Source organism: Zosterops lateralis (genome assembly GCF_965231275.1).
Source record: "Zosterops lateralis genome assembly, chromosome: 4".
In the NCBI taxonomy this organism is placed as follows: Eukaryota; Metazoa; Chordata; class Aves; order Passeriformes; family Zosteropidae; genus Zosterops; species Zosterops lateralis.
This window is the reverse complement of record NC_139765.1, coordinates 39172923-39190731: the sequence shown is the minus strand read 5'-3', so window position 1 is coordinate 39190731 and position 17809 is coordinate 39172923. Positions and strand designations below refer to the sequence as shown.

Here is a 17809-nt window from a genome sequence, read left to right as displayed (position 1 = left end):
GTTCATGCTAGCTATAAATCAAATCAGTTTATTTTCCATATGCAAAAGTGCTTGGAGTTTTAGTGTGGTATTTTGAACTACATCAACCTCTTTCTTACTATCTAGAAGTTACGGAAATTTGCAGCACAAAAGACTGAGTCACAAAATAACACAGAAACATATAGCCAGTGTGTAGAGATTACCACAGAATGCAGTTGTAGAGAAACAAAACATCTGTATGGAGGCTTTGAGGGCTACAGTGTTTCAGGTGATATTTGACACTCTGCAGTGCTTGAATTCCCCATGGCCAAGGAGAAGAGAAGGTGTGTGAGGTTTGTCTGAGGCTGAAACTTAAAGCTACTGTGCCTGCACTGGGAAAGTTCAGACACTTCTTTAGGTCTTTCACTTAAGAGGCTTTTTTCTAAACCAAATTGTGTCACTCTTGTTTATTCAGTCTTCATAGGTACTTATGAATCCAAATCTTGGCTATGACTGCCTTGTGATAGCATGTAATGCACACATTCTGGCATCACAGTTGTTGATTAGAAAACGTGTTATGAAAATGAAAATCCAGAAAGGTTGCCTTTTATCCTTAAATATCTGCCACTTATGACAATAGGAGATAATTTCAGCACAAGAAAGCAAATATGATTTTTCTGTGTAGTCAAATGTACCAGTGCTTCTAAATGTCATGTGATACACAAAGTCGACAGTTTAATCCCAAAAATTTCCCACCACAGGCTCTTCCACTGGTGTCTTTCTGATCAGGCCTTGCTGCTGGGAGCACTGCTGTGGGAATGGTGCTCCTCCTTATCAGGGCAAGCTAAGCTTTAATCTTTGTCCTGCTCCCTGTTCTAGTGTGTAGATGTTGACATGCACACACTGATATCCACATTTCTATTGATACTTATTCTCCTAATATTACTTTTATAGCTTTTTAAATAGTAAAAGGATAGTTATACAAAACAGACAATACGGATTCTATAAAAAGGTACTTTGTTATAAAAAGGTATTCTTTGTTAGAACAAAATGGTGCCTGATCTTAACACTGAACAGCAGTTGTCATATGTGATGTAAATCTTCCACAACAGAATAAAGCTTTGTAGGGCTCTGTATTGAGAAAACTAGGCTAATACAGATGTTTCTGTAGTGTTTCAGCAGTGATAAAGCAGGACACATTTTTATAACACCCTAAATGGAACTTTTTAAAAGCACAGAAGCGTAGTATAAGGAAGTGGACCTTTTAAGTGTGTTAATTACAGAGGACTGTGAATAAAGGTTGTTTCTTTTTGTCAAACTTTGCTCTCCATTGTACAGGTAGATCAAACTAATTTTTAGTAGCTTCCATCTGAAATAGGAAAATAATTTTTAGGGCATGGATCAACTAGACTGATGGGGAGGGTGTTAAATCACTAACAAAGAAGTACTCAAAGACATAGTTGTTAAATTACTTAAAATTGACTATAAGAGATTCAACAATGAAAAAAAGAAAATCATTTCTTGGAAGCACAAATGTGATTATAATTGGGTTTTACTGAAATCTGCCATGCACATCCCAATAATCAGAATTTTAATGAGTTGATGTAGCCCAAAGCACAGACAGACATCTATGCAATCAAGTTACCATGATTTAGCAGATCAGCCACATAAACTAAATGTTTTTATGCTCTTCTTCACTGTGAATACAAAGAAAATAAATTTAATTTAAACCTGATTTTTGGCAGATGCAGTTCAGTGGTGAGAAAAGGTACCCTAAGACTGTGGATTTTACTTCAGTGACCAATCTGCATAGTTTTGATTTAGATGTGTAACTAGCCATTGTTAATCTTTCCCTTTTATGTAACGTTTTGGGGCCATGGGCCATAAGTTTAAATGATTTTAGAGTGTCTCCTTAAAGTAAGAAGAAAAAAATGTGCAAGAAGCTCGTGAGGAAATATGTGAACAGAACTAAGAAAATTGTGAGCCTTTCAAAAGTGCTGGGAAGAGTTCTATGTGGAAAATGGAAAAATGGTAAATAAGGAAGGCAAGTTTTTTGGTGGTAGGTTTTTTTTTTTTTTTTTTTTTTTTTTTTTTTTTTTTTAAATAGATTTAATGAGATCTTGAGAGGATTCAGTTGACAGTTTTCCAAGAAATAAAAACCATACATAAACATTTGATGTGCAGGTAACGCCAGATTCCTTGTATCCAAGTTCTAAGAACTTGCTGATAGCGGAACCAATGATTAGATGAGGAAGGGCATACTGAGACTACATACTGAAATGATATACATACTATGTTTATTAATTTATTTTAATAAAACACAATGGTGTGGTCTCAGTTTTGATAACTTCTTACTGAATCTGCACAACATTTTGGTAAGAAAGACCTTGCAGGCTTTCCAGAGTTGTTTCTATTAATGTATAAGAAAATTGTGTTTAAAACATGTCAAGAACATAAAAACAGAACTTAACCCTTCCTGAAATGTTTGAACAAAAAATATTACAAAGATTAAAATATTACAAAATATAAACTCAATGACATTTACTTAATTACAAGATTTGGCACTTTATTGGCTTTGAAAACTTGGCAAGAGCTGCAGGCCTCAAGTTGTAGGAGGCATTTGTGGTTAAATACTGGAGAACTGACTCACTATTTAAACAATTTTAAGTCAGGCTTCCTTTTCAAGAATTAAGCTAGATTCTCTCTTCTTCCTCGGCCCAATTACTTAATTATTGTAGCCTTCCACTATATTTTCCCATCTCCTAGCCTTACTCCTTGATCCTGTATCCAAAAAGCATTTCCATAGCACAGCTCTTAAAATTTCAGTCCCATTTCTGCTGTTTTATTGTTGCGTAAAAGTGATGCTTTCAGTATATGCTATTCCTTAGAGGATGTTTTAAAAGAGATTCAGATTTCCCAAGAACAAAATAATTTATGATTCTTGCTTGTTTAACCTAATGTCATGGTTTGGAGTTTGATGTTCTGCTATTTCTTATAAAAGGATGCAGTTAATCTGGCAGACATTCACAGAAAACAATATGGTGCTGTGGATCTGGAGAAATTGTTTTACTAAGAAATTGAAAAATATTTGCATGTGTGTAAGTTGTTTTAAAAATGATACCAAGTAAAACATAAGCCTTGTTTCTCTGGAAGTTTAGAGTAAGAGGATCATTTTTTGAGAGTGATTAAAGAGTAGAAAAAGCAATGATGTCCCACATCCTCAGAGGGATTAATGGTGATGGTGAAGCAAACAGCTTTTGTGCTGCTGTTCAAGATTCATGTTCTGTAAAGACCTAGAGTTTTCAAAATAGGAACTGAGGAGAGAATTTGAAGCTCCGTTTAAGGCTGTATGTGTGTCTGTGTGCACTTGTTGAATAAAACAGTTGTACCAACCTAGTACCTGAATGAAATGTGTGATTACCCTTTATATTGCATTGGGACAGGCCAAGGTATGGGGGTACCACACCTCAGGATAAGGGAATGCAGTTCTTAGAATGCCATGCTAGAGCAAAGTGGAGAGGTGTAGGATTGGTGTTACATAGACTGGTCTTAAACACCATGAAGTATTTAGTGTTGGCACAACATTGCTGCCTGCTGCAGTTCTCTCTCTGCTCATCTTAGCTCAGCTACTTGACCTGGCCTTTAATCTTCACTTCTGTGGTAATTGTGGTGAATATAATAGCTTTCTGTTAGAATGAGCATGTTTTTTTAAGGAATTACTGTTGAACAATGCTCCTGCAAATGTTTAACTGTCTCACCTAAATGTGAGCATTTTGCCAAAATGATCACTTTTAAAAGAGAACTGTGGATAATTAATTTAATAGTAGCATACCATTTCAGATTTTTGCATAATGAATCTTCAAGATCAGTTGCTAGTTCTGAATTTAAACAAACAGCAAGGCTCCAAGTTTGCTTTTCCTTACATTTTATTTCATATTAGTTTTATTAAATGATATTGGCTATTTTTATATGGCATTAATAAATATGAAATAAAAAGTTGCTGTTCATTTTGAATCCAAATATATGGAAACATACACAGTAAACAAGTCAAGTTGTGAGGTGATCTGAGTGTTCAAAAGCAGGAGTAAGAAAAAAAGAAAGTCTCCTCTGAGTTTGAAGAGCAGGCAGTTGGCAGCAGCAGAAGGTGCCGGGAAAGGAATGCTGCTGAGAGGGCGAGTTCTGGTGTGATCCTGCATCAGCCTCCTCAAGGCGTGTTCAAAGAGGGCTCTGAGGCCACTGCACTGAAATGGCAAGCTGGTCTGCTCAAGCTGGTGTGTGGTTGCAATAATTTTGTTTTCATTGGAGCCAGAAAGCTTTTACAGTTTAGCTTGGGTTCTGTTAGTTTTGTTGTTTTGTTTTTGTTTTATTCCTTTGGAAAGGGCTAAAGAGAGAAAAGGAGTGTACATTTATTGCTGTGTTTTAATCATAAGTCTGACAACATGCTCATTTAATAAAAATATTGAGGGAAAACTCCACCTGTTAGCATAAGCAAAGTTATAAACTAGATTCTGCAACTTCACCTCAACCCTTCGTACTTTGTTTTCCCTAATTGCAGCCGGCGGCACCAAACTCTTTCTCAGCATGTTTAGTTTCTTCTTGGATCTCCTTCGTTGTAGTTTTTAACTCTGTTATGGTTTGTTAGTACTGCTTTTTTCATCCTTCTAAGGTACTGAGGCACCTTCAATATTAATTTTCTAAGTAATCACTGCCAGGTGGATGAAGGGCAAGGACTGTGTCTGACCTTGGTTCAGTTTGCTGTACTATTAAAGTGCCTTGTTCCCAAAACTTTGCTTCTTGGGTGTGAATTGTTGTTATGTTGTTGTTTGTCAGACTGTGCAAGGCAAGAGCCTTCCAGAACACCCGAAAGAAGATGAGTAGATTTGAATGATGGTGGCAGGCATGGGCAGGCAAGGAGAATATTTTGTGCTTTTTTTGCTATATTTCTTATGGGTTTCTCCCTGTTCTTCTGAACACTCATATGTGATTAAAACCCTGTGTTTCCATGGGAGAACATTCCAGCTTTGGCACCTACTTTGTCTGTTGTGTCTCCAGACATTCAAGTCAGTCTTTTCTGATGGACAGATTTTTTTTTTTTTTTTCCCTTTTGGTAATTATGAAGTGAAGAAGTCCTTTTTTTGGCCATCGGGGAAATAAGGCTCTTGGATTTTAAGGCCACACTCAATAATTATTTGCTTTATTTTGGTGCTTCATCTCTTATGTGCATGTGAGGTCTGGTATGTGGGAATCCCATGTACCAGAAAGGTTTCGATTTCTAGTTTAAAAACTTGGCCTCATGGCTGTGAAGATATGCTAGCCAAAATAAACAGAAGGTCAAAGTATGGGTGGTTTTAAGTCCGAGTCGGATACCAGGATTCTTAAATCATGTAGAATTTGCCAGCACGGATTACATCATGACTCTAAAGACCTAACATATATCACATTAGGTACAGAGGTTATCCTTTTAATCTGTTGCATTAGCCAGTTGTGAAATGGGCAGTTTTCAGCTACCAGCAAAATTCAAAGGACTGACTGCAGTACCCTTCAGCATCCTTCACCTATATTCTGAAATGAGCAGCATGCCAATAAAACAGTCATTGTCTTACTACATAACATTTTTCTTACATGGTAAATTGATTTCTCTTATTTGTCTGTTTGCTGTCATACAAGTTTTTCTTTGTGTGGAAAGCTGAATGCTGCTTTGCTGTAATGTCTACTCTGGTTAATGAGCAGAGAGTATGATGTGTTACTTAGAAATTTTCTATGTATAACCTGAGATGTTCAGATTTATACTCTCAATTTAATCTCTGAGGTAACATGTTCCAGGTGAAATTATCACCTGCTGTAGAAAAAACATTGGCATCAACAAGTGCTCAAAAACTGAGAAGAGAAAATTAGTTACAATGTATCTGTGGGGATTTGGCTGTGTTTTCTTCAAGTATTTCCAATTTGCTTGTGAGGTTGCAGGATGTACTGGGCAGGTGTACTGATGGTCATCATAGTACTGAATTGGGGATACTTCTCTGAATTCCTCTAGAAATGTAAACATCCAAATTCTTGAGGGCCAGGACTTTTGAACTTTGGGAAGAAATTATCCAAGTTAGTTTTGCCTCTTCCAGTGTGTTCAGTTCTCTAGCACATTATTTGTGATATTTACTCCTAATGTCTAGTTTAGATGCAGTTTAGACAACCAACATCTGGACTCTGTTTCTTACACAGTAAATGGAAAGACATAACAGAGGACCTAGCACTGTGGCAAGCTAGTGGTTTTGAAGGCCACTTTTTCATTTGAAAAGACTGTGTAAAAGGTGGGTTAACAGACAAGGCACGCTTGCTTCTCCCTGCCTCTTCTGAGGTGTGCTATGGTTTGGTGTTTTTTCCCTCCCTGATTTTTAGGAAGTTTTTGAGAGGAATTTATGTGTAAAGAAAACATCTCCTGAAGTTAACGTTTGATTCTGCAACCAGAGCACACAGAGCTAAATTAAAACCAGCTTTTAGATCAGCTTTGCAACTGTGAGCTGACTTTAATGGGGTGACTATGAGCAAATGAGGAGTATGATAGCAGCATGTCCTTGTGGCCTTTCTTGCACAAGGGGAATGCACACCTTGTTCAGATCATTCCTGGCCTGGGGAGACAGCAGAATTGAAAATGCTAGAATATCTACAAGCTTTTGACTGTATTATTATTTTAAAGTATCTATTCTTCTTTACACTGATGCCTTGTGTTCCTCGACTTCTGAGAGATTAGCATAACTTGTTGGCCCTGCTTAGTCTGTGAGGGAAAGAGCCACTTTTTACTTCACAAAGCCAAGTAATAAATCTTAGTGAGGTTACAGCAGTTCCTACCTTTCACTCCCGTTAACAAGTTTTAGATGAGTGCTGATCCTTGTTTGTCTTGCCTAGGATTTTTACCTTGCAGTGCAGTACTGAATGTGTTAGGGAGAAGCAGAAAATCCTCTCCATCCCTTTCTCCCTCCTTTCATGACTGCACACAACCACCACTGATGCTTTGTGAATGGGAAATTACAGCTACTAAATTTGACATTGTAGACATAACTTAGGGTTGTGACTGTGGAAATGTCTACTTCTTCTTGTATGTTTAAGTTTGGGTAAATATTTTGCAATCTGGGAAAATTTAAGGAAGTCCTGAACTGAGTAAATAGCCAACTTGTAATTGGAAGCAACTGTTTGGAGAATTTTGTTATTGCTTTGCATTTAAAAAAAGTTAGGTGCTGCAAGTTTGTGTGCTTTCTTTAATCCATTATAAAACTCTCTTTAGATTGTTTAAGAATCATTCTTAGGTAACTGAAATAGGCTAGTCTGCTTTAGGTAGCCAAACCATGTAAAAGGTTTAAAACTGTGCTAGAAAAATACCAAGGTAAAGACCAGTGCAAACATACCTGCATTAGGATAGCTTGCCTATGAACACTTTTATTTTAATTGTTTTTCTAATTACTACCTCCTAAGATTTCACCAGAGTGGATGGGTCAGGTTTTCTGCTCCCTGTTTCCATTCTCCTGTTATGAAAATTTTAGCAGGGAATTTGGTAACTTCACTCACAGTAGTTAGTGAAGTGGCTGATTTTTTCTGAAAACTGGGTAGATGTGACTAAGGCTGTGATTCTGTCCCCAGCTGCCTCTGGCACTTGCTGGACTCTCTGATAGCTGGTTTGGTGTGCTAAGCCAGCAGAAATCTAACCTGATCAAACTCACAGTTTAATAATAGCAGCGAGATTGGGTAGGGCCATCCCATAACCAAAGCTTGAGCCTGCAGAGGGATAGATACACAACTGTATGCAAAAGTGCATCTCTGTCAAGCAGTTCATTAAGTTTACCTTTTGGTACCTTTGTGAAATCTAGGGTTTAGTTTCAAGTTAAGTAAAAGTTTTTAATTACTTTATTTTTTTAATGTCTTATGGCAGAGCACTCACAAATTTTTGCTGAGTTGATGTCATCTACATATGTTAATTAGAATGGCTTTATTGGGTCACACTTGAAGTATCAGTTTGTCCAGTATCCTGTTTCTGACAGTATCTAGTAAATTCTGGTAGCCAATAGTAAATATATGGGGAAGGGAATAGTAAGAAGGAACATTTTCTGATCATTCTTTAAGATTCTTCTAAGTTTCTGCAACTTAGAGACTTTTGGAGCCAGATACAACATCCTTGAGTTTAAAAGTTCTTTGTGGAGCTTGCATTTGTCCAATTACTTTCTGAATCTTTAAAATTTTGTAACTCATTCCCACAAGACATTGCAGTTCACAAAGTTTAGCTATGGATCATGTGCAGAATGAACTGATGTGTTTGAACCCCCTCTTAATAATGTCAGCTGCTGTTCTCTAATGTTTACATTTGGAAAATACTTATGCTTTATCTATCTTCTCTTTGTCACCTACAATTCTGTACAGTACTGATGGCATACATTACTACATCTGTGGGTACACTGTGGATTCATACAATAGAATTATATTTTTGGTTTGTCACTTTGAAGTGTTTCCAAACACTTTTTATAATTTGTTTTATGATAGCTGTCCAACTAGAGTTTCTGTTGCATTGCATGACTATGTGACTGATCTTTCCTAACAGATAGAGCTTCTTTGCTAGGAGTGTTATTTTTGCGTTTGCTGGTGTTGAATTTTTGGTAATATCTTGCATAATCCTTTCACAAGTAAGAGGGTTCCACAACTGGTATAATCATGCCTAGGACCTGGGATGAAATTAGGACTACATTACATGAGATATGATGCAAAAATGCAGGGTGCATTGGTTTGCCAAGATGATTTTAATCCAGGGGCAAGACAGGGGGCAGTTGATGAATACAAAGAATTGCGGCAAAAAAAAATTATAAGGAAAGCTGCAGTGGTCTCAAAGAAGTTCACATAGACGTCCTGAAAGACTGATAAAGAAGACTACTAATAAAATATTATTCTGAGAAATTAGCCCTTCTATTGAGTTTAAAAAGCAGCATCAAAGGAAACATCAAGTGCTTGTTTGGCAGTTTTACAGAGAACAGAGACTGCCAGCTGTTAGCGTGATGGAAGCGGCAGTTAGCTTTAGTGTTAAATGTGAGTGGATAGCTAGAGAGAATGATCTGGGGGGTGGGGAAGTAAAAGCAAGCAGTTTATGGTTAATGTCATGGAGCAAGAATCATGAGGGAAGCAGAGAAAGGATGATGTGTTAACCATACAAGTCAGCATTTGTGTGTATTCAGTAGGATAAGCAAGATGGGGTAAAATAGAGTGAGTTGTACGTGTTCTTCTGTTTGTCTGCTGTGGGTTGGGTTGGTTTGGGTGGGTGTGCACTGAGGATAACGGGAGCTTCACATCTGTCATTTCCACACTGAAGCATGTATGCAGTGAGTGGAGAATGAATGGAGTCCCCAGTGTGACAGGTTACACTGCAGAAAGGAATGCCAGATTATTTTCTTCCAAGGCGCTGAAATGCCAGGGCAACTCAGATCAGTCTTATCTGAAGCATCATGAAGACCTTGCTTGACATAATACTCACAAAGTAATTATAAACAAAAGCATGTATTTTTGTTAGTTTACTAACTGGCATCTTAAAAACAAAAAGAAAAATTGACACTTTTATTTACCCTTCTAGTTCTAGGTCCAATGATTAGTTCTGTGACAAGACAGCATGACACTTTGAGTATGATAGAAACCCTAATGCTGCAGCAGAGGCTGGGAATATTAATGGCCAAATCTAGGTGAGTGATTTTTAATTTTGCCAGTTCCTTGGCTGTTTAATTTCTTCCTCATAGCCTTGGTTCACATCTCTCCTTTAAAGCAGCATCTCAGTTCTTGGTTTTCTGAAATATTAGTATTAGAACATGCTTGAGACAAAATAACAAGCTTGTATGACTATTGGTTACATACATTTTCTTTGTTGTTCCTGAGATACAGAGGCTGTGCTTCAAACATATTCATGTACTACAGCTTTCTTCTTGCAACTCTAGTGATTTTTTTTCTCCAAAGTGCTTTGCATTTTAAGTTCTCGGGTTGTTTTTTTTTAAAGAAGCAAACATCTGTCTTCAACAGACTAGGTCAGTTATTTCATGCTGAATGCATAGAAAGTCTGATACTAACAGCATGCAGCTATGTAGTTCTGTTTACATTTGAGGAGGTCTAAGTCTGGGCTTTGTTAAGTGCATGCATTTGTGCCTGAAGGCTGCTAGAGCTGTATGCAACTACATTGTATGGACCAGAATATTCACTGTTAATCTGCATTAAGGCTATTGTCACCTGTTGCTCTTCATACAGGGGATTCTCAGGGTAAATAGCACAGTGGCAGAAGGCTGACAGGAGCAACACCTGGACATTACTGTACTGAGGCACTGTGGGGTGCCAGGGCAGGAAACCAGAAACAGGTGTAATTACCTGTATCTCCCTTTCTAAATAGAAGAGAAAGAAGAACTACTATTACTACTACTACTACTATAGAGATTTCAAAACTTCACAATAAAAAATTGTTCTATTAGCATAGCTTCTCTCCCCCACAGTAGAAGCAAACAAGCAACCCCCAGTTTCATTTTGAGTTGGGGAAAAAGTCTTTGTCAATATAATGCATGTTTTCATGCTATGGCCAGAAATTACATTAACGAATCCATGATTTTGGTTAGCGGTCTGGTATTTTGTCTCTTTATGACTGGATTAATTGGAGCAGTGTTGTTACCTCTGCAGGAGATTCTTGGTGGCTGATTTATACAGTCTCTAGAGTTAGGAGTATCTCTTTTGAGTGACTTTCCTGATCAAAAAAAGTGGCAGAGTTAGCTGCTCTTTATTGTATTCTTTGCACCTTATCCCTTAGCAGACTAAATGTACATGGATACCACTGCTGCATGCTGATAAAAATGCCTGTCTAGAAACCAAGTCACGGTTTTCTTAAGATGTCATTGGATTTTTTTCCCTCTAGTCAGGAAAGCTTATCAGTCCATTGTGTCTTCTTTCTTCTTGATTTCTAATGTGATATCTCCTGTTGACTTAATAACTCTCTTCCAGGATTTTGCCCTGTTTGTCATTCGGGTAGTGGAAATTTTAGTTCTTATCCAATATAAAGATGTAAATAAGTTAAGTTTTCATTTGTCAGACTTTCTTGTATTTAAGAAATATGAGACTTAACACCTTTTTCCATGGTGGTAGAGGGTGAAATAGCAAGTTGTGAGACTTCATTCTGTGAATATTTTATCATACTGTTTTGTGAAAGTTTTGCCATACACACAGAAATCTTTAAATGAAAATACAAAAAATACCAAGATTTCTTTTTTTGGTTTCATTACTTTAGCCATGCTGTTCAGTGTTACTTGAGTATTTTACTGTGTTAAAATGCATGTGTAACACAATTTAATCCTTAAGGAACTCAACAGAAATAAAAAAAAACCCCAAGTTTTAAAATATTTGTCTTGAATGTGGGGTTTTTTTCCTTCCCTTGTCTTTAATGACATAGTTTGATATACACTGCTATATGACAAGTATTCAAAATTGGAAGCATGGAGCCTCACTGCATGGCTGCCAGCACAGGGCTGCCTGCAGGCCTGGAGTGTGTCCACCCTGGAGCTGCCAAAGCCAGGGCAGCCTCTTGGGATTGCCATATGGGCTCTTTGTGTTGCCTGTGCCTGGTAACCTGCCACAGCCCAGGGCTTCTAGAGGTGTCTCCAGTGCGGTGCTCCTGAGCCAGGGAGTGCTCATTTGTGTAAAAGCCTGGTTTAGGAGATGAAAATCTCACACAATAAGTGGTTGGGTTTTGTTTTCCCCCAGGCTGCTACCATGGGAATTAAGGTGACAAATCAAATGAGTATGTTTGGTAGTACCTCAAGTTGAGTTATTGGTAGGACTTTAACAGCTCAGTGTTGCCACTCCTTACTGTCAAATCTAAATTAACTATCATATTTGTAGTACCTACATTGATTTTTTTATTACATGTGACTGGAAGATTCATCATGAAGAACTGTATGTCAGAGTAATTTGCATTGGGTTATTTGTTGATGTTACTTCATTTTTATTTCAACTAAATGATCATTTTGTTGGTTTTTTTTTTTTCCCTTTAGAGATCAGATGGTCTTCTAAAGAAGTCATGGGTAGCTGTTGTAGCTGTCCAGATAAAGAAACTGTCCCAGATAACCAACGAAACAAGTTTAAGGTAGGCAGCTGGTGTGATGTGCTGTGAACTATTCTGGTTTTTTTTACAGACTGTGTCTGTGATTTAAAAAAGTAATGAAAATAGAGTTCAAATTTCTTAGCAGTTGAAACACTGCGGAGTTGCAGGTGCCTGTGGCTACAGGTTTCTCTTCTGCCTTTGAGAAACCCTCTCTTATCAGCAGTGACAGGAATTCCCTAGGCGTGGTAGGCTTTTTAGGACAGTTTTGATCTTTGGGAAAGAAAAGAAGCCCTGTGATTTTCATCCATCTCCATTTCAGTTGATAGAGCCCAAGTAAGTGGTGTCGCCTGTGGAAGTTAATAGGTTAAGTTAGGAGAGGAGTCCTTCACATAAGGGAATAAATAGCTTTTGGGGAAGTGTGGTTATGAACCTGAATGTGGGGTCATCAACAGAAAATTTTAGGACTGCTGATTTTACTTGTAGGTCACTACTGATTATACATTTTGAAAACTTTTGTCCTTTATGTGGAGAAATTTTGTTTCTAAGTGTCCTTTTGTCTCATATATATCTCTGGAATTTATAAGCTTGTGAGCACTCGTTCATGCTAAGCATGAAGCAGCTGAAGTCAGTGACTGTAAGTCAACATACCTTTCACAGGTCACACAAGTCAGATTTGCTTCTGTGCTCCAAACTCTCTCTGTGAATTGACAAAGGAATGTAATGCTTCCATAGTAAAAAACTGATTCATGTGTTGCCTGAGGGCAACAATGAAATGAGCTTTAAAGCCATGGGAATTTCTGGAAATGTTTAATATTATCAGTTAAGAAAGCTGAAGGATAAAATATTTTTCTGTTTTCTTGCTCTTTATGCATCAGTGTGTAGCTAGTTCCTATTTTTCTCCTTGTAGAATTTCTCTATTGTTTGTTTAGCAGTGGGGTTGGGGGAAGATGAAAGAATGTAATCTGCAAAATGAGGAAAATGGGCATAAGCTTCACAGGCAGATGAAACAATTCTACTTCTTTTTAATTGACTAGATTTCAAGTCAATATATATTATATTTATATATATATAAAGATATATAAAATATATCTTTAAGGAGTAACATTAACTCTGTAGGGAAATTTTTTTGGTAGCTGTTTTATTGATTAAGAAAGAATCCCACTAAAAGCAGCATTGTGAGGTAAAATAGAGGAGAAATATATATTGACCATGTTCTATAAAGGATGCAGATGACCTCAAAACTGGCGTAAAAGCAGAAAGAACAAGAGTTTATCTTTATATGCCTCTTTTCACACAAGATAACTATAAGGTATTTGAATTATTTGTTAACTCTAAAACGGCAGCAAAATATCTAAAACTGTCGGGTGATTCAGCACATTGCAAGGCTATTCATGTATGTGAAGGAAGCTTTATCTTGGAGCCACTTACCCTTTCTCATTCCTTTTCCCAACTGTAAGTGGGGTTATATGACAAAGCAAATACTTTTTTTTTTTAAAAATGGGGCTCTGAAAGATTCCATTATCTGAGGTATGCGTTATCCATGTGGGAATACTAGAATATGTACATAAGGCCAGTTAAAAAAAATATTTAACTTACAAATCTCTTCTACTTTAAATTTCTCATCAGATTTTACAGTAATGTTGACAGCCTCATTTGTATTGTTTTTAACTAAGTTATTATTTTAATTTTTTAAATTCTGGGTTAGGGTAGCACAGAAACTAGTTTGTTGGGTTATTTTGTTTTTTGTAAATGTTCACTTCAAGGATTGTAACTAATACAGATGGAGTCTACCAGTCAGGCATTAAGATTATTAAAAGTGGTGTTGTTTCTCAAAAGGGTGATTACCTAATGCTTTTTAATTTCTTTTTTATAGGTTATTAACGTGGATGATGATGGTAATGAACTGGGTTCTGGCATAATGGAACTTACAGATACAGAACTAATTTTGTACACCCGTAAAAGGGACTCTGTAAAATGGCACTACCTCTGTCTCCGTCGCTATGGCTATGACTCAAATCTTTTCTCTTTTGAAAGTGGTCGAAGGTGTCAAACTGGACAAGGTATGTGGAAATGCTGTATATAAAGCTTTTTTGAAATTTATTTGATGTTGGAAGACATTTGCCAGTCCTTTGGCAAGAGTTATAAAGGCTATAGTTCTGTATGTTAATGTGGTTTCTGGAAAAAAACTTACCTTACGGGGAATGGTCTTCTGGTAGAATGAGGATTTGAGTTGCACATAGTTTTTGGCATTTGTAGGTATGGAGGACTTCAAGCTTCTATGTGAGTATTCTTTTGGTCAACTTAGGAGGTGGTTTTCACAGGGAAATTCTCCTGCCTCAGAGGTTGACTTGACTTCCAGGGGGAGGCAGTAGAATCTGAAACTGGAGGAATCCCCTCAAAATCAAAGAATTCTCTTTTTTTAGGATTTTAAAAGCCTCAAGTGCTGATATGAACAGGATGTCCCCACCTTATTATTGCCTTTAGTAACACACTTGTGCTTCATCCTCTTCCTAAAGCAAATACCACTTTCATTAATATTAATGACACAATTCTCGAATTTTGACTTGAGGTGTGTATACTTCAGCTATGCTCAGTCATTTCTTGAATGGCTTTCATTGGAAAAAGATGGTTACCTTTCCAGTACCCAGACCATGCCTGCCTTTGCCAAGGTTGGCTCCCTCTAAGAACAGTCAGGTGTTTCTCTCTTTCCTGCAGCAGTCCCCAAGGGAACAGCTATTTCTGTTGAGCCTTGCTTTGCATCTTCCTACTGTGAAATAGCTGTGTGTGCTTGGAATTCCTATGCATTCATATGTTGTGAAATTAAGTTCCAATGTTCTTCTTTTGGCATTTACCAGTGTTCTTATCAATGATTTTAGGTTTTGGTTTTTAATTTCACTTTTAAAAGCTTAGAAAGATGAAAGAACTGGATCGTAAATGAACTCAGTCAATATTCATTGTCCAAGCAGAGGTAACGGAAGACAAGTTTTTCTCAATGGGAGTTTAAAAGGCACTCTCAGTTCATCTCCTTATGAGAAATGGAGATATTTTCAAACACTGTGGTATACTCCATACTAAACTAAATTTTCATCATTCTTAAAGTAATAAACTTTGTTTTGAAGATAGTCACTTGAATGGGTTTTGCAGGTTTAATTTACTGCTTCTTCTGAACACTGAAAACAGATACTAATAATACTTAATTGGAAATATTAATTTGAATGTTGTTCTCTACACTCTATTAGCAAGTCTGCAAAATCTTACACCAAGTCTAATTGACATCTCTGCCTTCCTTCTAATTTTTCCTTTTTTTTTTTTTTTTAACAAGATTAAGCAGGCTGTGTAAGCAGCAATTCTTTCCTCCCTCTTTTGCTTCTTGCTTTCCTTGTGTAATACTAAAATACTGTGAATATTTAGAAAAAAGAAATCTGGCAGAAAATGTTCTCTGCTGCCCTTTTGCAATGGAACATTGTTCCTGAAAACTACAGTGGGTTTTGTGGGCACTGTTGCAAAACTTCATCTTCACTTATTGGGATGAACAAGAAGTTTTTCATTTGAGAATTCCCTGAATACTGCCCAGCAAATTCTTACATTACTCAGTATTTTTGTTTAGGTTTTTTCTTTAATATCAAGTTATTTCTATTGATAAGTTGTGAGAAGCAATGATGGTGAAACACTGAGTTTGTGCTAGGTATTAAAAACCTTGCAGACATGTCTTGGGAGCACATCTAACAGATAATTCAGGATATAAAACCTGGAGAAGTTGGTATGTCACCATGTTGTGTGACAGATCACATTGTATTTAATATGAATTAATTTAAAGTCAGCTGTGTTTCTCACGGACACATACTGGGAGCCTTTTAGAGTTTGCGAACCTAGATTTTTTAAAAATTCTGGGTTTTGTCCATTAAGATTTAAATATCCAGTGTGAATATTCAGAAATATACAAAATATTAAACATGGACTATTGTACATGGCTGAATTAGGGGTAAGGGACATATAGTAATAATAGCTCTAGAGATAGCTGCAGTGTTGCAAACATGAAGTTTATTCAGTGCAGCAGCTGCATATTAATAGCTAAGTGTTGTTCCTCATAGCCCATTTGTATTCCCAGCTGGGGTTGTGTGAACTTCTGCCATGTGAAGCATTTCTGGTGGCTCTTGTCTGTCACAGCACTGCATCCCTAAATATATATGATGATAGTAATTGCCAGTGTATTCACAGAACTGCACTTTCAGAAGTGGCTATATAGGTAGGTAGTTTTCAGTAAAGAGTGTTTTAAGATTGTAATACTCACTTTAAAAAATGAGCACCTGCACCCACATTTAACAAGCGTGTCAACTTTAACTTCATGCTTTCAATGGAAGAATAATCCAAAGCTGCGACTTTGCTGGTGAGGGTAAGTTGGGACACTCCCTGCTGTTCAAAGGCAAAGTGGCACAATACACACGCAAAATACATGGTATTGCTGCTAACTTTGTGTTCTGTGTCTATCCTTTAGCCTGAAGCAATTAGTTTGTTACTGTCTGTTCCACACAGTTCGTCTTATTAGCTTTTCATCTTAGTCTTCTTAAAGAAACTGAACTTTTACCCAGTGTCAAATCCTTTTCTGTTGTGCAGGTATCTTATTTTTATGGTAGTTTAATAGAAATCTGATTTAGGAAATAGGACTTTGTAGCACCACTGTAGTTAAATATGTATTTATTTAACAGGTATGCTTTTTATCAGCTTAAAAAAAAAAAAAAAAAAAGAAAAAAAATCCCACTTGTTTTTTTCCCCTCATTTAGCACTCAAAACTTAGTTTTGCTCCTAACTGAATCAGTTTTCTGTTCTAATTTAACTTTTGGTGCATGGGAATCTTATTCTTCTATTAGATAACCACTTTAAAGGTTGTCACAGTAATTTTGTGTGTTTTGGTGCAAAAAAAATTTTCATAACACTTCTGCTTCTTTAACAGGTATTCATTATGTGGATTCCAGTTTTATTTCTTGAAAGTTATGTATATCTTATAAGGCATGTTCCTTGATTTTTTTTTTTTTTTGGTGTATTTGTAGGAATCTTTGCCTTTAAGTGTGCCCGGGCAGAAGAGCTATTTAACATGTTACAAGAGATAATGCAGAATAATAGCATAAATGTGGTAGAAGAGCCAGTAGTAGAAAGGAATAATCATCAAACTGAATTGGAAGTACCAAGAACCCCTCGAACACCTACCAGTACGTATGGTTCTACTGTCAGATGACATACCTGAATGTAATGTGGTATTTAGCTGAAAATAGTGTTTGATTTGAATTTAATCTTTGAGTAATTAAAAGGAAGGCTAATTTAAAGCTGAGAGGCTAATTACCAGTAATGCATTCTCTTGAGGTACTTACTGAGGATTATCTTCAAGAAAAAAGTTTTGGGAACTTAGTTGTTGCATAAGAACACTTATGAATACACTTTTTGAATTGCTTTATGGTATATCAATGTGCTTTACGTATAGCATTTCAGAGAAATGTTAATGTTGGGCAGTGTTTCAAACTTTTTATTAGGGAAAAAAAATACTGTTTAAATCACATGTGCAATTGGTTTGGAATCTTTCTTTTGCTCTGAGTAGATGAAGGGGTGAATGAAGTATTTACCTAAAATTTTCTGGTATTTTTGAAATCTCACGCAGATGGCTTGATATTTGAAACTATGAATTCCAGTTTATTGACGATTTCAGAGAAATGGAAGCTTAGGTAAAGGAGTCTCTGTTTTTCAGGGAGATATGCTAATGGGGGAAAG

The 17809-nt window shown here is 36.7% G+C and overlaps 1 protein-coding gene across 3 annotated transcripts in view; it reads left to right on the top strand.

The window, feature by feature from the left end:
- Positions 1-17809, top strand: part of FRS2 (fibroblast growth factor receptor substrate 2) — a 44971-nt gene that overhangs the window by 22522 nt on the left and 4640 nt on the right. For all 3 annotated transcript variants that reach the window (XM_083860250.1, XM_083860248.1, XM_083860249.1), the window contains 4 exons: positions 9557-9662; positions 12000-12091; positions 13923-14109; positions 17098-17256. In XM_083860250.1, coding sequence (XP_083716376.1) covers positions 12026-12091; positions 13923-14109; positions 17098-17256 — 412 coding nt within the window. In that variant the 5' untranslated portion in view covers positions 9557-9662; positions 12000-12025. The remainder of the gene's footprint in view (positions 1-9556; positions 9663-11999; positions 12092-13922; positions 14110-17097; positions 17257-17809) is intronic.